We start from the raw sequence: 22,828 nt of genomic DNA on the forward strand, positions 1-22,828 counted from the left end.
GGGTACCGTATTTTTCAGAATATAAGACACACCTTTTTACCCACCTCTCCAAAAGAGGGTGGAAACTTGGGTGCATCTTATACACTGAATGTAGCCCCACCCTTTGCCCTCTGACTCCCAGCAATTTATCTCCTTGAATCAAACAAGGAAGAGCCTGTTAAGTCAAACAACTAATTATCGGTGGTGTAGTGGTTAGAGTGCAGTACTGCAAGCTACTTCTGCTGATCACCGTCTGTCAGCACTTTGGCAGATCAAATCTCAGTAGGCTCAAGGTTGACTCAGCCTTCCATTCTTCCAAGGTCAGTAAAATGAGGACCCAGATGGTTGGGGGTTGGAGAGGACTGTAAGCACTGTGAAGAGGTATATAAGTCTAAATGCTATTCTTATCAGCTTCCCGACCCTCAGCTGATTTGTCACCTGCTAAACTGAAACTAGCTTCAAGTAGGCAAATTGGGAGGGGCAGGCAGAGGCAGAATTGGCTACATTTCTTTTGAAGTTTGGCTCATGAATTAATTAGAGCTTCCTTCGGAAACTTCCCATTCTCTGTTTTTTATGGAAAATCTATGGACTGTTATTTTGAGCCTCTTCCTTACACTTCCTCTTTCCCCCTGACTGAGATTTGCATTCATTGTCTCTTTTGCATTCCTTGCTATCTTTGCTTCTTTCTCCATGTAAAGTTGGAAGCTTTCATCCCCACCTTGAGCAATCGGAGGAAAGGCAGAATATAGCATGCTTTTTTCCTTCTTTTGTATGCTTTTGAATCCCACCTGTATTAGGACTGTAATGTTGCAGTGCAGTTCTCTAGCCCCCTCTGCATGCAGTAGTCCTTGACATACGACCATTATAGAGCCTGCCCATTATGGCCGTATGTTGTGAAAGTCATAAACTGAGTCCATCATGCGACAGACCCAATTTTAGGACATGATTGTGGTGGTCATTAAGCAAATCACCACAATGGTTAAAATGAATCTGTGGTTAATAATAATAATAATAATAATAATAATAATAATAATAATAATAATTTATTAGATTTGTATGCCGCCCTTCTCCAAAGACTTTAAGCAAACCAGTGGTTCCTTATGGGCATGGTTCTGCTGAAAACTGGAAGTGCCACTTTTTAGGAAAATATTAGTAAAACATGGGCACATGACTGCAAACTACTGTAAATTTAGTCTTGTTGTTGAGCACTCAACATTCAGCCATGTGGCCAACCATTGGACCTTTGAATTCAGGGTGCAAATTTCCTTTTTAGGGGCTGATCATAACTCTGAATGGATTCCTGTATAATTTTTCAAATTCAATTCTTAATTCTTTTTAATTTCCACCACTTCTTTTACTTGACTGTGTCAGTCATGGGTTGCAATTCAGCATTAACCAAGACCAATGATGGCTCACCTGCTGGTGTTTCAGTGTTCCCAGGTGCCTCCAGGGCTGGAGAAGTGGCCTTTACTTCATTCTTGCGCTCACGGGCCTTTGGCTGGCCCTCGGGCTCCCTGCGAACTCGCCTCTTGGGTGAAGACTGGGCACTGTGAGCCAGGCTTGACCGATGTGAAATGCTGGGTCCCGGGCTTGGCGAGGCTTGGCGCTGTTTGGCCACAGGCGGCAAGGGTGGCTTGGGTTTGGGGCTTGGGCTGCCGACAGGAAGCATAGAGGAGATGACATTAGAGACAAGGTGGGGGAAAGAGCCAGTCCTATTCTGGAGACCTTTCCTGGAGCAGAAGTGGACAAAACAAGTCTCCAATTATATAATGTCCAGGGAGGATCTAACATCATTTAGATGTCTAGGATCTAACATCATTTTACAGCAGGAACAACATGCTGCAAAAAAATAAAATAAAATAAAAACCCACAACAACTAGTACTACTAGATAATAATGTAACACAAATATCAGTTAGTATATCATCATCATCATCTCTATTATTACTATTACTGTTACTGTTACAATTACTGTTACTGTTACTATTACTATTATTATTATTATTATTATTATTATTATTATTATTATTATTATTATTATTATTATTATTAGGATTTATATGCTGCCCCACTCTAAGGACTTGAGTGGTTTACAACATATAAAAAACAATATAAACTTCCTAATCCAATTAATATAACTAATTAGTCTAAAACCCAATAATATTTTTTAAAAAAATATTATAAATATACATATTGTTAGGCATTGAAGTTGTATTTTTTATTTTTATATTTTAAATGTTTTTTTAGTTGTTAATTAGTTTAAATGTGGAAGGGATGAAGCTATGATTGTTTAAATGGAAAAAGAAAGCTAAGATGCTCCATTAGGTTTATTTGAGAAGATAAGAAAATTCTATACATATATATTGTTAGGCATTGTTGATGTGTTTATTCATGTATGTTTTAACTTAAAGTGGAGAAAAATAAAAAAATTATACCGTCTCAAAAAAACAATAGAAACATAGAAGTCTGACGGCAGAAAAAGACCTCATGGTCCATCTAATCTGCCCTTATACTATTTTCTGTATTTTATCTTAGGATGGATATCTGTTTATCCCAGGCATGTTTAAATTCAGTTACTGTGGATTTATCTACCACGTCTGCTGGAAGTTTGTTCCAAGGATCTACTACTCTTTCAGTAAAATAATATTTTCTCATGTTGCTTTTGATCTTTCCCCCAACTAACTTCAGATTGTGTCCCCAACACCTTTGTGACATAGTCAAAGAAATCAATGAGATTAGTCTGACATGATTTGCCTTCAGTAAAGCCATGCTGATTTGGGTCCAATAAGTTATTAGGTGCTGATTTATCCTCTTTTTGAGTAGAGTCTCCATCATTTTAACTATAACTGATGTCAAGCTAACTGGCCTGTAGTTACTAGCTTCTTCTCTACTGCCCTTCTTGTGGATAGGCACAACACTGGCCATTCTCCAATCCTCAGGAACATCTCCTGTTAACAGGGGTTGGTGAAACAAATCAGTCAGGGGGGTAGCAATGACAGATCTGAGTTCTTTAAGAACTCTGGGGTGGATGCCACCTGGACCCATTGCCTTATTTATCTTTAATTGTTCAAGTTCTTCTAAGACATCGGCTTCTAAGATCACTGGAGCTGAATCCGTACAGCTGGAAGCAATGCTATATCCCTCTATAGTATTATTTGTAAGGTGTCTTTTGAGAAAACTGAACAGAAGTAGCATTTGAAATGATCAGCGAAGTCCTATAAAATTTATAATTGTCCATTTCACTGAAGTCCTATAAAATTTATAATTGCAATCCTAGGAACAGATTCAGCTGCTTTAAAGGGTTGCAGACGGAGGCTGCTTTCACAGCCCTAGATGCAACAAAAGCATTGGGTTTTCTGATTTATGTCCAAAAACTCAGAATGATTGAAACAATGCCTTTGCTGTAACTGTAATTTTGACAGCCCTTGTGATAGATTGTACAAAATGGAAATATCACCCTAATAAAGAGGGTTGGGAGGTTGGAGGGGGGGGCATTATTGCAAATAGAGGTATTCTGGGTTGGCAGCTTCATCCATATAGTCATCTTCAATTTTGATACGGATTGGAGTGGAGTGGGGTGCAGTGGAATGGAACAGAAAATAATATTTGTTGATTTAGTTATTTGACTACATTAAAAGTATAAAATAATATTAATAGTAGATGCAAGCAATGGCATCCATTCCCAGCAAGCCATCCCCCTGGCAATTAACTCCAATCTTATCTAAGTCTTCTGTCCCCTTTTAAATGATCTTTGATATACATCTCCCATAATCAGAGATGATTGCAAAGTTGCTTTCCCAAATCCCATTTAGAAACATAGAAACATAGAAGACTGACGGCAGAAAAAGACCTCATGATCCATCTAGTCTGCCCTTATACTATTTTCTGTATTTTATCTTAGGATGGATATTTGTTTATCCCAGGCATGTTTAAATTCAGTTACTGTGGATTTATCAACCACGTCTGCTGGATGTTTGTTCCAAGGATCTACTACTCTTTCAGTAAAATAATATTTTCTCATGTTGCTTTTGATGTTTCCCCCAACTAACTTCAGATTGTGTCCCCTTGTTCTTGTGTTCGCTTTCCTATTAAAAACACTTCCCTCCTGGACCTTATTTAACCCTTTAAACATATTTAAATGTTTCGATCATGTCCCCCCTTTTCCTTCTGTCCTCCAGACTATACAGATTGAGTTCATTAAGTCTTTCCTGATACGTTTTATGCTTAAGACCTTCCACCATTCTTGTAGCCTGTCTTTGGATCCGTTCAATTTTGTCAATATCTTTTTGTAGGTGAGGTCTCCAGAACTGAACACAGTATTCCAAATGGGTTCTCACCAGCACTCTATATAGCGGGATCATAATCTACCTCTTCCTTCTTGTTATACCTCTAGCTATGCAGCCAAGCATCCTACTTGCTTTCCCTACCGCCTGACTGCACTGTTCACCCATTTTGAGACTGTCAGAAATCACTACCCCTAAATCCTTCTCTTCTGAAGTTTGTGCTAACACAGAACTGCCAATACAATACTCCGATTGAGGATTCCTTTTCCCCAAGTGCATTATTTTACATTTGGAAACATTAAACTGCAGTTTCCATTGCTTTGACCATTAGTCAGTGCTAAATTAATTCTGTGTCTTGGTCAAAATCCTTGTGACTTCTTACCTTCCTTCAGGTACATGCAGCTGACGTGCCTGGCCAGAAGGCGTAGAGTGGCGTTTGCGGAGGGCTAAGGCACTCTTTTCTTGGGCGTTTTCCCGATCCTTGTCTTTCTTTTCTTTCTTTTTCTGATGCTGAGAATAGGAGAAGAAAAAAATCATAAAGCAGAACCCACTTCGTTGGCAGAGAAGCAGTTCTCCAGAACTCCGGGCCAAATCAGTTCACAGGAACTTCATCTTTAAAGCTGGGGGTTGTTGAAAACAGTGCTTCTCAATCATGATAATGTATGGACTCCAACTTCCAGAATTTCCCAACCCTTTAAGATGTGTTTAAGTCCCAGACCTGCCAGATTGGATCAACCTTTCTCCACCTATCTGTACAATCAGTTGCTTAGCAACTGAAAGCTATTTGGTTTTCATCCATCTCTCCAGGCAACAGCAGAAGCATGTTTGAATATATAAAGCTCTGGTCTATGTAGCATTTGGTGAATTGGAGTCTCTCTCTCCCACCCCCGTACTTCAAGTTAGAAAAGACAATTGCTACCAACCTGCTTTCCATTAAGGACCTGTATACTGCACAAGTCAAAAAGAGGACCATGGAAATATTCACAGACCGCTCACATCCTGGACATAATTAGTTTCAACTCCTATCCTCAAAACGATGCTATAGAGCACTGTACACCAGAACAACTAGACGCAAGAAGAGTTTTTTCCCCAAATGCCATCACTCTGCTAAATAAATAATTCCCTCAACATTGTCAAACTATTTACTAAGTCTGCACTACTATTAATCTTCTCATCATTCCTAACAATCACCCATATTTTCCACTTATGACTGCATGACTGTAACATGTTGCAGAAAAAACAATTGCTGCCAACCTGCCTTCCATTGAGGACCTGTATACTGCACGAGTCAAAAAGAGGGCGGGGAAAATATTTACTGACCCCTCACATCCTGGACACAAATTGTTTCAACTCCTACCCTCAAAACGTCGCTACAGAGCACTGCACACCAAGACAACTAGACACAAGAACAGTTTTCCCCCCGAATGCCATCACTCTACTAAACAAATAATTCCCTCAACACTGTCAGACTTTCTACTAAATCTGCACTTCTATTCTACTAGTTTTTCTCATCATTCCTTTCACCCACTTCCTCCCATGTTGACTGTATGACTGTAACTTATTGCTTATATCCTAAGATTTTTATTAATATTGCTTCTTCATTGCTTATTTGACCCCTATGACAATCATTAAGTGTTGTACCACATGATTCTTGACAAATGTATACTTTATTTTATGTACGCTGAGAGCATATGCACCAAGACAAATTCCTTGTGTGTCCAATCACACTTGGCCAATAAAAATTCTATTCTATTCTATCCATAAGATTTATATTAATATTTTTTCTTGATTGCTTATTTGTACCCTATGACCATCATTAAGTGTTGTACCTTATGATTCTTGATGAATCTATCTTGTCTTTTTATGTACAGTGAAATCATACGCACCAAAGACAAATTCCTTGTGTGTCCAATCACACTTGGCCAATAAAGAATTCTATTCTGTTCTGTTCTATTCTATTCCGGCATCCCTTTCTACCTAAGACAGTGGTTCTCATCATGGGGTCGGGACCCCTAAGATGCCCATTTCACAGGGGTCACCTAAGACCCTGGAAAAAGACAAATTCCCCATGGTGTTAGGAACTAAAGCTTCTATTCTGGCTCCTTGGAACATATTTTTACAATTTGACCAATCAGGCATTCACGGTGGGGCTGTCCCTCTGACCTTCCTGCCAATCAGCTTAAAGCTCTGTTGGTAGAATTGGCGCTAGACTTATGTTTGGGGATCACCACAACATGAGGAACTGTATTAAGGGGTCGCAGCATTGGAAAGGTTGAGAACCACTGACCTAAGAAGCCAGCACTCAGGTTTAATTAAGGAAGGAGACTCTGGGAGCCCCAGGAATTAAGCAAATCCTGGAAAGCAACCACTGAGAAGAAAATTTTCATTTTCCATTGGATGAAACTCCTGCAATTTCCTGAGCCCCCTCAAGGTCATTACTGCATCTGGAGTAAGGGACAGCAGGTTGGGGTAAGCTGAGCTACTGCAGCATTTAAAACTATAAATCTGCTAGTCTGTTGCTTCTAACAGGAGAGAGGAAACTTCGGTGGGAATAAAGACATAGATCTAAAGCAACATTTCTCGAACTTGGCAACTTTCTGGGCATCGAATTCTTAAAGTTGCCAGAGTTGGGAAACATCCAATCTAAAGAGTTGGGATGGTTAAAAAAATGTTGGGAATGCAAAACAACGAAAGGTTGTTTCTATTATATGTGGTAGTTGTGTATAAAAACAAGGAAATTTTGGCACCAGGTTAAAATATGGCTGGAAGAAATATTAAATAAAAACATAGATATGAAACCAGAATTGTTTCTTCTAGAAATCATTAATGAGAAATATGACAAGAACAGATAAACCATATAATAACTGGAGCAAGCCTGGCCTATGAGCAATACTGGAAAAACAAAGAAACCCCTCAGCCCTGGAAGAAGAAATAATTTAAAGAATGTAAATTTAACTGTGTTCATGTATGTAGTTTGAACTGTATGCTATTTCTGATTGGTTGATTGTGTTGCAAGTTGCCATAAGAGGGAGCTAGAGATCATAGCTCTCTCTGGCTCTATATGCTTTCTTTGACATTAGAAACATAGAAACATAGAAGATTGATGGCAGAAAAAGATCTCATGGTCCATCTAGTCTGCCGTTATACTATTTCCTGTATTTTATCTTAGGATGTATATCCCAGGCATGTTTAAATTCAGTTACTGTAGAATTACCAACCACATCTGCTGGAAGTTTGTTCCAAGGATCTACTACTCTTTCAGTAAAATAATATTTTCTCACGTTGTTTCTGATCTTTCCCCCAACTAACCTCAGAGTGTGCCCCCTTGTTCTTGTGTTCACTTTCCTATTAAAAACACTTCCCTCCTGAACCTTATTTAACCCGCTAACATATTTAAATGTTTCGATCCTGTCCCCCCTTTCTCTCCCGTCCTCCAGACTATACAGATTGAGTTCATGAAGTCTTTCCTGATAAGTTCTACGCTTAAGACCTTCCACCATTTTTGTAGCCCGTCTTTGGACCCTTTCAATTTTGTCAATATCTTTTTGTAGGTGAGGTCTCCAGAACTGAACACAGTATTCCAAGTGTGGTCTCACCAGCGCTCTATATAACGGGATCACAATCTCCCTCTTCCTGCTTGTTATACCTCTAGCTATGCAGCCAAGCATAGACATTCTGTTCCCTGTTGTATCTAAGCTGTGTTTACACCTTGGTATCTTTGTTTACTGTGCAAGACGCGGATAACCGATAAGAACACTTAGTAATTGGATATTCTATGGACATTCTTTCTGACTATTATTACATGTATGACCTGGACAGTTTATTGGATTGTGCTATTTCTAAAAGTAAGCTTTAATACAAGTTAGTGTATCTGTGCCTGGCTGAATAATTATTCATCATAACTACTCTCATAAACGTTTCCATGTGCCTATCCTTGTTATTCAAGGGTTACTTTGCACATATATTAACAGGATGGTTTAAAAAAAAAAAGAAATCATAGCAACTTACAGGAGAGGCGTGAGGCTTATTCCGGGGGGTTACATCGGGGCTGCTGGTTGCTGGCCGCCGTCGCTCAGCACAACGGTGTACACGCTGGTTTTTGCAGGGGCTTACAGGGCTGGCAGAGGCTGAGCGGGGGCACACGGGGACTGTTGGCAGTGAATGAAAACAGAAGGTCTGAATCTTCTCTAAGGTTGTTTAGCAATACAAGACGGTTTGTGCTCACTTGCGCAAGTAACAAGCAAGGATGTGCATGCACACTCTCTTTGTGTAAGTGGCAGGCACTCCTGTATGCTGCTGGTGGAAATGGAGCGGTGTGTGCTTGCAGCTAGCATGAACCATGCTCTCTCCCTCCCCGCCAGTCTGCAACGCTGGAAATGTTCGGGAACTCTGGTCTTATTCAATCAGCCAAGCATGACATGCTAAGCCACAAATCCTGGTTCATCAATGTAACGTCCGAGTTCACGAAACACAGAGCTAAAACGAACTGATTGATGTAAGGATGAGACAGTAGCGTTTACCTGATGCAATTGCAAATCCCATCATTATTTTACTATCATCGTTGCTTGCTTGGGGTGCTGGTGAATGCATCCCGCCCTCCTCTAGATCAGGGGTCTTGTACGCTGGCAACTTTAAGACTTGTGGACTTCAACTCCCAGAGTTCCTCAGCCATCTCTGAGAGTTGAAGCCCACAAGTCTTAAAGTTGCCAACAATCAAGACCCCTGCTGTAGATACCACTTCACATCATTCTACTTACCCTGTTCCTTGCCATTTCCAGCTAGCGTCACAGCGCTTCTGCTGCGGGCCAAGAAGGCGAGAGTTGGGGTCATCAACCGGTCCACGATACTGCTCTCCCAAGCACTAAGTTGAAGACTACGATCTGGGGAAGGAAAAACCAGGTTTTTGGTTAATCCAAGCTCTGGTAGGCTCAGTTTCATCCTGGACCAGCCTTCCATTGCTCCTTGGATTTCTGGTCTGCAGAGGAGTGCAACAAGACTAACTTTCCAAATCCCTTCCTCAAAACTTGTAGCTACTCCTACTCGTAGCTATGTTAGGAGCATCAAAACACTTTCAGGTTGAGAGTAACATCACCATTGCCCAGGGGGACACCCAGTTAGGGAATCTTTTCATATCCCCATGAAACTGCCCACCAAAGTGGTACCTATCTATCTATTTGCGTTTGCCTACTTTTGCTGGATCAGCAGGAACTGGAGTAAGCGAAGGGAGCTCATCCCATCACACGGCAGCAACGGGTCTCAAACACTCAAACATGCTGGACCAGTATTCGGAACTGCAAAGCACTCCTTAGATTTCTAGTCCACAGGAGTCCAATGAGAATAATTTTCCGAATTCCTTCCTCAAAACTTGTGGCTACTACGGTACTACTCCTACTAGTAGGTATGTTAGGAGCATCAAAACACTTTCAGGTTGAGTAGGATAGCCAGTGACATCACCACTGTCCAGGGGATGCCCAGTTAAGAGATCTTTTCATGTCCGCATGAGACTGCCCACCAAAGTGGTACCTATTCATGTTTGCCCACCTTTGAACTGCTGGATGGAGCACGCGACGGGAGTTCACCCCATCACACAGCAGCAATCTTGTCTCAAACACACTGGCCAATCGTCAGGCCAGCGGATCCTAACCATGTGAACCTCTGTGCTCCCCACAACTTGTAGCTTAGATGCTAAGATGAGATTCTGGTTAGCTGAATCAAGTGTAGAAGGCAGGACTGGTACAAAGGAACCAGGTTTAAGATGTTGGAAGAAAAAAGTGAAGGTGTGCCCTGTGCTTGCCCAAGGACAGGAAATATTGATTAGACTTAGTCCTCAACTTACAACCAACAACTCAAATTTCCATCACTAAGCAAGACGGTTGTTAAGTGCGTTTTGCCCCACTTTGCAACCTTTCCCACCACCCCTGCAATTGTTAAGTCAACATTTAGTCATTAAGCAAATCTGGTTTCACCCATTGGCTTTTCTTGTCGGAAGCTGGCTAGCAAGATTATGAATGCGGATCACATGACCCCAGGCTGGGACAGTGCAACCGTCATAAGTACATGCCACTTGCCATGGGTCCGAATTTTGATCATGTGACCATGGGGATGCTTGCAAGGGTCATAAGCGTGAAAACCAATCACAAGCCACTTTTTCTATGATGTTGCAATTTTGAATGGTCACTACCATATTTTTCAGAGTATAAGACGTACCCCCCCCCAAAAAAGATGAAAATTGGGGTGCATCTTATACTCCAAATGTAGCTTTTCCGAACCTTTCCCCCAGCCCTAATGAGGTGCTGACTTCCCAGCTCTTCCTGGCTTGCAGGCTTGTTTTCATTGCTACTCCCTCCTTAAAAGGTTTTTTCAGTCCTAGCGAGGTGATAATGATCTTCCCATCTTGCAGAATTTTTCCTTCCTACTCCCTCTGAAGAAGTTTTTTTAACAGCCCTAAGTCTTTGCAGGCTTGTTTTCATTGCTACTCACTCTGAAGAAGGTTTTTTTTAGCCCTAACCAGGGGATAAAATAATGTGCTGAAGCTGACCAGACTAAGGACGCTAACCAGATGAACACCTGCTAGGCAGATCCCCCCCCCCTATTTTCCTCTTTCCAAAATAAGGTGCGTCTTCTACTCCGAAAAATATGGTGAATGGTTGTAAGTCGAGGATTACCTTTTCCCATTGTACCAAATGCACTTGTTAGGCTTATGTCTGCCCTTTCATCCTGCAGTTGAAATCAATATACTAGACCTTTCTATGGTCCTTTTATCCAGGAACAGCAGCCCTGCAGGGTAGGTTGTGCGAAAAGGGAGAGAGTGCCCCAAAGCCCAGAAAGGGCTGACCATGGCAGAAAAGGGGACGCAGCCCAACTACTCTGGCCCTTTCCTAGCGCCCTGGACCCTATCTCACACCTGAATGATCTTCCGATAGCTTAACCCATAACCTTTTCTGCAAAAGATGGTTTTAGACCTTGGCATTACAGAGTTTTGCTTGCAATTGCCTGACAAAAAGGAAAAGCAGGTATCAAGGAGAGAAAAGATATCCCCACTCATTCCAAGACTTAGACTCATCTGCCTTCTTCTCCCGGCAGATTAGTTCCTACTAGAGTGCAGTTCTTGGTAGAAAGAGGGTTACAAGTCCAGATTGGGACGATTGGATTGTAGGAATCCAATCCAAGTTGGACTTTGCCATCTTCTTTCTTTTGCTTCCTCTTCAATATTTGTGAGGCGGTGTTTCTCAACCTCCACAATTTTAAGATGGGTGGACTTCAACTCCCAGAATCTTGCAGTGATCCATGCTGGCTGTTGGATTCTGGGAGTTGAAGTCCACCCATCTTAAAAGGTGCTGAATTTGAAAAAAAACATTGTCCCCAAAGACCGTGTCTCCAAACTTTCCAGCTTGGTAGCGGGGAGAAGGGGGTGGAAAGGATGGTTTTGCATGAGCATGCATGCCACTTTCACAAATGCACTTGTGGACAAGTGTGTACACCTGCACACTCATAGAAACATAGAAACGTAGAAATCTGACGGCAGAAAAAGATCTCATGGTCCATCTAGTCTACCCTTATACTATTTCCTCTATTTTATCTCAGGATGGATATATGTTTATCCCAGGCATGTTTAATTCAGTTACTGTGGATTTATCATCCACCTCTTCCAAAGCCTGGTTGTGAATAGACCCAAGTACCGAACTGTGGACCGGGGTTGGGAACCCCTGTCCTAGAGGGGGGGAACATCAGGCAATCCATTTTGATAGACCCAAAAGAATTTAGGTTGGGAACATCAGGTTTGGATCATAGTTGATCCTGGAACTCATTGGCTGTGTTCACAGCCTTTATTGGGCATCAAATGGGTTTTTGTTTTTTTGTTTTTTTAGTATTGGCAATCCAATTCTGCTCCCAACATTTCGTGTGTACCGCGATACAAGAATATCCAGTCCTCCATTTTTGTTAAACTATTTTTTGTGCAGAGGCATCTGTGGAAGCACAATGAGTGGGAAAAAAAGTCAAGATGGCGGCCGCAATTGAAGCCGCCATCTTGATCCCTCCCTGTGGACACTTTGGTTTGCATTTATTGCTCGACCCCAGCCAAAGTATTTGAAGAACGATTTACAGGACTCATAATCTCACAACAGCTGCTCGCTTCATGATATAGTGAGTGAGTGATGTTTTCAGTTTCACTAAACTGGTAAATAAACCAAGGTTAGCTGATTTATCTCCTCATGCCCTCATGCAACAGACTCAAGCTCAACCCTGATAAGACGGAGTGGCTATGAGTTTTGCCTCTCAAGGACAATTCTATCTGTCCGTCCATCACCCTGGGGGGGAGTTATTGACCCCCTCAGAGAGGGTCCGCAACTTGGGCGTCCTCCTCGATCCACAGCTCACATTAGAGAAAGATCTTTCAGCTGTGGTGAGGGGGGCGTTCGCCCAGGTTTGCCTGGTGCACCAGTTGCGGCCCTATTTGGACCGGGAGTCACTGCTCACAGTCACTCACGCCCTCATCACCTCGAGGTTCGACTACTGTAATGCTCTCTACATGGGGCTACCTTTGAAAAGTGTTCGGAAACTTCAGATCGTGTAGAATGCAGCTGCGAGAGCAGTCATGGGCTTTCCCAAATATGCCCATGTTACACCAACACTCTGCAGTCTGCATTGGTTGCCGATCAGTTTCCGGTCACAATTCAAAGTGTTGGTTATGACCTATAAAACCCTTCATGGCACCGGACCAGATTATCTCAGGGACCGCCTTCTGCTGCACGAATCCCAGCGACCAGTCAGGTCCCACAGAGTGGGCCTTCTCCGGGTCCTGTCAACTAAACAATGTCGTTTGGCGGGACCCAGGGGAAGAGCCTTCTCTGTGGCTGCCCCGGCCCTTTGGAACCAACTCCCCCCAGAGATTAGAATTGCCCCCACCCTCCTTGCCTTTCGTAAGCTTCTTAAAACTCACCTCTGCCACCAGGCATGGGGGAACTGAGATATTCTTTCCCCCTAGGCATTACAATTTACGCATGTTATGTTTGTATGTATGTTTGGTTTTATAATAAGGTTTTTTTTAGTTGTTTAGTATTGGATTGTTACATGCTGTTTTTTATCACTGTTGTTAGCCGCCCCAAGTCTGCAGAGAGGGGTGGCATACAAATCCAATAAACAAACAAACAAACAAACGTGTCACTGGTTTCTCAGTCTCTAATAATAATTCCATGGGCTGCCCAGACAAGCTACGCTTTAAAGCCGGCACACTCCAGGAGATTAAAGGAACTTTGTAATAGTTACGGTAGGCAGCAAACGGCATGTTGACATTCTGGGCACGGCTGATAAATCTGCAAACAATATTGACCCTCGACTGGCAAACTGCCTTTGCCTGAGAAACCTTTAGCTTTGTAAAGTCTGCCAAAGGAAGTGACTTGCAACAAACACAAATATGAACAATGGGAGGTTGGAATAGCAAATCTCATGTGGCTAACCATGGCCATACCCTAACAGTGGGAAACCTTTTAGGTCGAGAGACACCCAAAATTCCTGCATTGTTTGGAAGGAGCTTTTTTTTTAGTTATTCTAGAGAACAGAATATAAAGGGAATTTAATAGTCTTTATTATGTATGTTACTACATATTTTTCAGAGTATAAGATGCACCTTTTCCCCACCTAAATGAAGCTGAAAGTTTGGGTGTGTCTCATCCTCCAAATGTAGCTTTTCAAAGTTTTTCCTGCTCTAACAAGGCTCTAATGATCTTCCCGTCTTGTTTTCATTGCTACTCCGAATAAGTTTTTTTCCAGCCCTAAGTCTTTGCAGGTTTGCTTTCATTGCTGTTTTTTTTCAGCCCTAACCAGAATAAAAATAAAATAATGTGCTGAAGCTGATCAGACTAAGGATGCTAGCCAGATGAATACTTGGTTGGTAGATCCCCCCCCCCAATTTTCTTCCCCCAAAACTAAGGTGCATCTTATATTATTATTATTAAAGTGTTGGTCATCACCAGTTTCCGGTCACAATTCAAAGTGTTGGTTATGACCTATAAAGCCCTTCATAGCACCGGACCAGATTATCTCAGGGACCGCCTGCTGCCGTACGAATCCCAGCAACCAGTTAGGTCCCACAGAGTGGGCCTTCTCCGGGTCCCATCAAGAAAACAATGTCGTTTGGCGGGCCCCAGGAGAAGAGCCTTCTCTGTGGCGGCCCCGGCCCTCTGGAACCAACTCCCCCTGGAGATTAGAATTGTCCCCACCCTCCTTGCCTTTCGTAAACTCCTTAAAACCCACCTCTGCCATCAGGCATGGGGGAACTGAGATAGGCCTTTACAATTTATGCATGGTATGTTTGTTTGTATGTATGTTTGGTTTTACAAATCAGGGTTTTTTAATTGTTTTAGTATTAGTTTTTAGTATTGGATTTACATGATGTTTTGTACTATTGTTGTTAGCCGCCCCGAGTCTACGGAGAGGGGCGGCATACAAATCCAATAAGTAAGTAAGTAAGTAAGTAAGTAAGTAAGTAAGTAAGTAAGTAAGTAAGTAAGTAAATAAATATTCCAAAAAATACGGTAGTCTAAGGCAGTGTTTCCCAACCTTGGCAACTTGAAGAGATCTGGACTTCAACTCCCAGAATTCCCCAGCCAGCATCCGCTGGCTAGGGAATTCTGGGACTTGAAGTCCTGATCTCTTCAAGTTGCCAAGGTTGGGAAACACTGGTCTAAGGAGCTTGAAAGCTTCAGTAAGAGATGTTGGGGTGTCTCTTATTTCAATATATTTTATTCTGTGTACCTGTATATTTTATCTTAACATGCAGGTAACCCTTGACCTACGACCACAACTGAGACCAAAATTTATTTTGCTATCAAGACATTTGTTCAGTGAGCATTGTTCTGTTTTATGACCTTTCTTGCCACAGCTGTTAAGTGAATCCACTGCCATTGTTAAAGCTAGTATCAAGATGGTAATGTGAATCTGGCTTCCCCACTCACTTTTGTTTGTCAGCGGTCAAAAAAGGTGATCATGACCCCCGGACACTGCAACCGTCATAAAGATGAGTCAGTTGGACAAGCATCCGACTTTTCATCACATGATCATGGGTATGCTACAGTGGTTGTAAGTGTGAAAAAACAGTCATAAATTGCTTTTTTCAGTGCTGTTGTAACTTCAAAGAGTCACTGTTGTTAAGTTGAGAAGGACCTGTATTTTATTTTTAAAAAGTGGAATCTGTTTAATAGATTTTAATGGGTTTGAACAAAAGAATCAAACTATTTATCATTTCAACGTTTTGTTCGTGTGGTTGTTTTATTTTTTTGATTTGTTGAATCTGCTCCTGTTTGAATGGAAAACTACTGTATTTTTGGAGTATAAGACGCACCAGATATAAGATGCACGTTAGTTTTGGGAAAGCAAAATAGGTGGAAAAATCCTTTTCAGATTCAGCATATTATTTTATTCCCTGGTTAGGGCTGGGAGGGGGAGACCTTTTTCAGAGGGAATAGCAATGAAAACAAGCCTGCAAAGACTTAGGGCTGGGGAAAAAACTTCAGAGTATCAATGAAAAAATCCTGCAAACCAGTAAGATTGTTAGCGCCTCCTTAGGGCTGGAAAAACCTTTTTTGGAGGGAGTAGCAATGAAAATAAGCCTGCAAAGACTTAGGGCTGGAAAAAAACCTTCAGAGTAGCAATGAAAAAATCTTGCAAGCCGGGAAGATTGTTAGCGCCTGGTTAGGGTTGGAAAAACCTTTTTCGGAGGGAGTAGCAATGAAAATAAGTCCGCAAGCTGGTAAGAGCACCTCATTAGGGCTGTGAAAAAAGCTTGGAAAAAGCTACGTTCGGAGTATAAGACACACCCAAATTTTCAGCCTCTTTTAGGTGGAGAAAAACTTTGTCTTATGCTCCAAAAAATACGGTACCCAGAATCTCAGATGAGAGGTAAGTGGCTATATAAATTGAACACATTGTTGAATAAATAAATACAAAAATAATTTTAGATTTATAGAGTTGCTTACTTTGGCTTGAATTTCACTGCTGTAAATACCTTCCTATCCACTAACCTCAGCATTGTGAGATTACAGATATGTGGTTTTGGGATTTTTATTTTTACCCAAAAAGGCCATTTTTTTAAAAAAAGGTTGAAAAGTTTCTCTTGGCATCCATACATACCTATGAACACACTGCTGTCTGATTAATTTCAGCCCAGGACCGCACCTAATTCCACATGCATTAACTATCCCTTCCGTTGGCCTTTTCCTGAATCTTATTCAGATGCTCAGGGTATTTTTTCATCATTGCTAAGCAACGAGAAAACAAAACAATGGCGGGCAGAAATAGTATCTTTAGCAGCAAAGAGAAGTTAGGGCAGAGAGTAATTGGAGCCTGTCGAACTCGGCACTGTAGTATCTGCTTGCAGGGGCCAAGTGGGTAAAATTTCCCCTCAATGGAGAGGTAACTCCACAGGAGGGCCAGGAGGCTTTTCGGGTTGAACATCTGGGAACTGTCACGCAAAACACCTGGAGGACATTAGGTGGTGCTCTACTCCATGATAACTACGGAAAAAACCATTACTGCCAACCAGCCCTCCATTGAAAACCTGTATAACGCATGAGTCAAAAAGAGGGCTGTGAAAATATTGACACACACCTCACACCCTGGACATAAATTGTTTCAACTCCTACCCCCAAAACGATGCTATAGAGCAGTGTTTCCCAACCTTGGCAACTTGAAGATATCTGGACTTCAACTCCCAGAATTCTTCAGCCAGGGAGTTGAAGTCCAAATATCTTCAAGTTGCCAAGGTTGGGAAACACTGCTATAGAGCACTGCACACCAAGACAACAAGTCACAAGAATAGTTTTTCCCCCAAATGCCATCACTCTGCTAAACAAATAATTCCCTCAACACTATCAAACTATTCACTAAGGCTGCATTACTATTACTATTAGTCTTCCCATCGTTCCCATCACCCATCTCCTCCCACTTATGACTGCATGACTGTAACTTGTTGCTTGTAATCCTTACAATTTATATTAATATTGTTTCCTCACTGCTTATTTGACCCCTATGACAGTCATTAAGTGTTGTACCTCATGATTCTTGACAAATGTATCTTTTTCTTTTATGTACACTGAGAGCATATTCACCAAAGACAAATTCCTTGTGTGTCCAATCACACTTGGCCAATGAAGAATTCTATTCTATTCTATTCTATTCTATTCTATTCTATAGTGTCTGTTCTAGACACCACCATCACTGCAGATGATTAATATCCCACACAGTTTATAGTTTATATTTTGGGGCAGTTCCACCTTACTATTTCATAGTGCTTTTAGCATTTCACCTGAAACCCTTTGCACAGAGCTGCTCCAGAAACATAGTTTTGAGGTGAAAAGTCATTGCAAAGGCCCCGTGGTTTTGGACCAACTAGACCATTTTGGTGTACTGGTTAAGGCAGCAGGCTAGAAACCAGCAGGCTGTGAGTTCTAGTGGTGCCTTAGGCTTGAAAGTTGAAACGAGTGTCTTTGCATTAGTCACTATCTCTCAGACTAACTCAGTTCACAGGGTGGTTGTTCTGGGGAAAACAGAAGGAAGAAATAGTATTACAGTGATCCCTCGATTTTCACGGGTTCAAACTTCGCGAAACGGCTATACCACGATTTTTCAAAAAATATTAATTAAAAAATACTCCACAGTTTTTTTTCTATACCACGGTTTTTCCCACCCAATGATGTCATACGTCATCACCAAGAGTCACTTCTCTCGCTTTCTCTCTCTTTACTGTCATTCTCTGCTTCAATCATTTTCTCATTTCTCTTTTTTTCTCCCCTTTTTTCTATCATTTCTCTCTCTCTACCTTCCACTCTCCCCCCCTCTTCCTCTCTCTCTCTTTCTCCCTCTCTCTCCCTCTCTCTTTTCTATGTTGCTCTGTCTGTTGCTCTCTCTCTGTGAGAACGCCTGCCCCGCCTCTGCTGCAGCCCCCTCGCTGACAGCTGGGACGAAAGCGCTCTCAGCTAAGGGACTGCGAGAGGGGCGGGGCTGGCATTCTCAAAGCGCTCAGAGCAGCTAGCGACCAAATGAGGAGAAGCCGTAGCCGCCAGCGCTGCTGCAGGAGGACCCGAGCCCCAAGAAAGCCGTTGAGAGGGGCAGATTGGGTGGGCGGGGGGTAGTGGCGAGGGGGCCAGAGGTGCTGGGGGGGGCGGGGGCGGCCGACATTCAAAACATTCTTTGCCTGCCTCCGCACTTTCGTCGCTCCCCGCCCCCAACTTCAAGCCCGGCTCCTTGCGCGGCCTTGGAAAAGGGTGCGCGGGAGTAGTTTTTGGCTGTCCATAGCCCAAAATGGTGTTTTTACTTCCGCATCTCTACTTCGCGGAAATTCGACTTTCGCGGGCAGTCTGGGAACGCAACCCCCGCGAAAATCGAGGGATCACTATACAGTGGTACCTCGAGATACGAGTTTAATTCGTTCCGGACCTGGGCTCTTAAGTCGAGCAGCTCTTATCTCGAACGACTTTTCCCCATAGGAATTAATGTAAATAATTTTAATTGGTTCCAGCCCTCAAAAAACTCACAAAGTTAGTCTAAATTATGCAGAAAGACGTGTTTTTAATGAAGAAATGTACATGTACATATAAATGAATAATGAAGTTTCTTTCACTTAACTTGTAAACTTTCTTAAACTTTTAAATTTACATATGTTCAACTTCTCTGCCACCCAATCCTGTAGGACAGAGGTCCCCAACCCTTTTTGCACCAGGGACCGGCTTTAAGCGATCAAGAGAGGAATGGGTGAATGAATGGACGGAGGGTGGGAAGGAAGGAAGGAAAGAGGGAAGGGACAGGAACAGAGGAAGGAAGCAAGGAAACTTATGAAAGTGGAGAGTAAGAGAGGAATGAGTGAAGGGAGGGAGGGAGGGAAGAAGGTGGGAAGGAGAAAGAAAAGAAGAAATAGAGGAAGGGAAGGTAAAAGAGAGAAAGAAAAAGAGCAAGAAAGAAAGCAAGAAAGAAAGAAAGGGGGAAGGGACAGGAACAGAGGAAGGAAGCAAGGAAACTTATGAAAGGGGAGAGTAAGAGAGGAATGAGTGAAGGGAGGGAGGGAGGGAAGAAGGTGGGAAGGAGAAAGAAAAGAAGAAATAGAGGAAGGGAAGGTAAAAGAGAGAAAGAAAAAGAGCAAGAAAGAAAGCTGCAAGCACCCCCCCGAGCCCCCCAGGCCGGCTGCAACCTTTTAAAACATGCGCGCCGCTTCGCAGCTGTCTCCTGAAACTGAACGCGGAAGTTAGCGTTTGGCTTCAGGAGACAGCTCCTTGGCGCTTGTATCTCGAATTTGGGCTTGTAAGTAGAACAAAAATATCTCTCCCCTCCCAGCTCTTATCTCGAGTTGCTCTTAAGTAGAGCAGCTCTTATGTCGGGGTTCCACTGTATATATAATTTTTACTCCTTGTGTTAGTTATAAAAATAATAAAGGCAGGATATGAGCCATAGTGGGGCAGTAGTTAGAATGCTATACTGTACTGTAGACTAACTCTGCTCACTGCCAGGAGTTGGATGCTGACCGGCTCAAGGTTGACTCAGCCTTTTATTCTTTGAAGATTAGTAAAATGAGGAGTCAGATTGTTCAGGGCAATGTGCTGAAATTCTAAACCAACAGAGAGTGCTGTAAAAACACTGTGAAGAGGTATGTAAGTGTTTAAATGCTGTATAAATAAACAAGCAAACAAATAAATTAATAATGGTTGAGGTACTGAGCAGGGAATTCATATTTCTGCCAGCTGTGCCCCAATGTGACCCAATGGGTGAAGTGAGGGAGAAATAACATCTGCTTGTTGAACAGGATCGCTGGGAACTCTGAGGTAAAGCATTTTGAGCATCCCAAACGCTCTCCCTCAAAGCAAAAGTGATTTCCTGCCCTGCCCCTCAAACAGCTGAAGATGCTGGATAGCAGAACTGCAATACAGCCAAAGAGAGTGAAATTATGAGGCTGCTGTGCCTGAAACTAGTAAGGATATCAACCATATTTAGCTTTTTGAGGAATAACTGAGTCTCATTTGTATTTTTGTAACTGTCTGGTTTGACACAGCAACCAAACAGGGCAGACACAATTCCAACAAATAGTTAAGATTGCAGAAAAAACGACTGCAACCAGCCTGCCTTCCATTGAGGACCTGCATGGGTCAGAAAGAGGGCTGAGAAAATATCTACAGATCCCTCACATCCTGGATACATCCGTTTCACCTTCTCCCCTCAGGATGCCACTATAGGGCATTACATGCCAAACTCCTGGACCATGGTATAGTTTTGACCCTTGTGCCATCATTCTCCTGAAAACCTAATTCCCACAGCACTGTCCCATAGCTAAAGATATTTACCCATTTGGTAGGGCTATTATTCTCCCCATCTTTATTACTACATTCTCCTATTGGAATCTTACTTTATTACTTTGCTGTTTGCATGTACACTGAGAGCTTATGCATTAGAGACATATTCTTTCTGTGTCCAATCACATTTGGTTATCCTATCCTATCCTATCCTATCCTGTCCTGTCTTATTCATTCATTTCTAATTTCGTTCTATTCTGTACTGTTCTAATTTCTGTTCTGTTTCATTTCGTTCCATTCCCATGTTCTGTTCTATTCTATTCCCATGTTCTATTCCAATGATTGCGAACTTATGGCATGAGTGCGACAAGTGGCACGCAGAGCCGTTGCTCTAGCTCAGCTCCAACATGCATGTGTGCCAGCCAGCTGATTTTTGGCTCACACAGAGGCTCTGGGAGGACATTTTTGGCTTCCAGAGAACCTCCAGGGGGATGGGGGAGGGCATTGGCTCCAGTGTTCCCTCTAATTTTTTGGGGGGGTGGGCGGAAAAGTATAGTGTCTGAGCGGCAGTCCCTTCGGGACTGGGCGGCACAGAAATAATAAATAAATAAATAAACAAACAAACAAACAAACAAACAAACAAAAAACCCACCCTGTTTTGCCTCAGAGAATTTCAAAATAAAATACTGTACTGTGTGTCTATAACAGTGAGCTCATAATAGGGCAACTCTATCAATATCAAAATGCCACTTAAATAGTTGAGCTAGTTTCAAACTAGATTTTGATTTTCTTTCTCTCTTCCTTACTCCCATTCTTTTTATTTCTCTTTTCCTTCCTCTCTTTTTTCTATCTGTTCTTTCTCTTCCTCTCTTCCTCTCTCTCTCCTTCCCTCTCACTCTTTCCCTCTCGGCTTCTGGGCAGGTTTGAAAAACTCTGAGTTGATGATGATTTTTAAGTGAGCGATTGCTCACTGCTCAGCTTAGAGGGAACTATGATTGGCTCTAGAGAAGCCGTTGGAGACTGGGGGGGCGGTGGAAACCTTGAGCCTACTGGACCTGACTTTCCCATCAGAAGTTGGGAAACAGGCTGCTTCCAGTCTCCAGTGGGGGGGAGAAAGCTGTTTTTGCCCTCCCCAGGCATTGAATTTAGGGGTGTGGGGGCACTCGTGCATGTGAGATAGCATGTGCCCACACTCTTTCGGCACCCAAGGGAAAAAAGGTTCGCCATCACTGTTCTGTTCTGTTCTATTCTATTCTATTCCCTTGTTCTGTTTTATTTGATTCTATTCCCATGTTCTGTTCTGTTCTGTTGTCTGCACCTTAAGCTGAAGCTTTGCTCTTCCTTATACCTCAGTTGATTACAGATAACAAGTACTTCTCAACTCACAACTTGTTGCTTATTAGCCATTTGAAGTTATGACACCCTCACTCCAAAAGGTACTTCTGATCCAGATGAGAAGTTCTGATGGCTGAATCACTCTTCCCCCCCCCCACTCCAAGTCATCATAATCTGGGCACTCGGCAACTGGTCCACACTCCCAACAGTGGCCTCTGATGACAAATGCGATTTACAAGTTTCTTGCAAAAAAAGGTCCTATTTCAGAAACACTTTTGCTTTATGATTGTGTTATTCACTTAACCACTGTTGTATTCATGTTACAACCACCATTACGTTCACTTAATGTCCCGCCGTAAAAAAAAGTTGTTAAATTGGGTCATGTACGCTGGAGCTGATACTGGGCAACACCTTGCATGCTGTCCAATATGGTTCCATGTGCCACCGGTGGCACGCGTGCCATAGGTTCACCATCATGGCCTATGGCCCTGAGCTCTCCTAGTGGTCTCCCCTTCAGTCTGTACCGCTTAACTTTTCAACTTCTGCCAGGATCAGCTTGTGTTACCACTACTTTGGGACACAGTTATATGGAAAATGGGCGAAAGAGAGAGGGTCCATCCCATTGGATCTTGGAGGGAAGACAGATCATGAAATTCTCTCCGACATTCATTTTACTTTTGATCAGTTGCTGAATTTCAACACGGCCACTATATTTTCTTCTTTTTATCTACTGCAGCATTTCATCTGTTTGCATGTTGAGCTTTGCATTCAATCGTTTTTATTTGTTGAAAACCATTTTGAAGAGCTGGCATAGAAAAAGCAGCCCACAAATAAATTTGCAACAAAGGGATCAACAAACGGAGCAGGCTGGTCAGTGAAACCCAGGATGGGTTTATGAGAACTCGCCATGGAAAAATTCACTGTGGCCTAAGAGTTGCTCAAAAGTGAAAGAAATAGTG

The 22,828-nt window shown here is 42.4% G+C and overlaps 1 protein-coding gene across 7 annotated transcripts in view; it reads right to left on the reverse strand.

The window, feature by feature from the left end:
* MAP7D1 (MAP7 domain containing 1) overlaps positions 1-22,828 on the reverse strand; it is a 110,260-nt gene that overhangs the window by 16,291 nt on the left and 71,141 nt on the right. For 5 of the 7 annotated variants that reach the window (XM_070763720.1, XM_070763715.1, XM_070763721.1 and 2 more), the window contains 4 exons: positions 9,018-9,140; positions 8,269-8,408; positions 4,643-4,770; positions 1,396-1,631 (listed from right to left, as the gene is read on the reverse strand). In XM_070763720.1, the coding sequence (XP_070619821.1) occupies positions 1,396-1,631; positions 4,643-4,770; positions 8,269-8,408; positions 9,018-9,140 (627 nt within the window). Of the gene's footprint in view, positions 1-1,395; positions 1,710-4,642; positions 4,771-8,268; positions 8,409-9,017; positions 9,141-22,828 lie in introns of all 7 variants that reach the window. The other 2 variants (XM_070763716.1, XM_070763714.1) reach the window with 1 other exon arrangement.

This window comes from Erythrolamprus reginae, chromosome 11, assembly GCF_031021105.1.
Source record: "Erythrolamprus reginae isolate rEryReg1 chromosome 11, rEryReg1.hap1, whole genome shotgun sequence".
NCBI classification, from domain to species: Eukaryota; Metazoa; Chordata; class Lepidosauria; order Squamata; family Dipsadidae; genus Erythrolamprus; species Erythrolamprus reginae.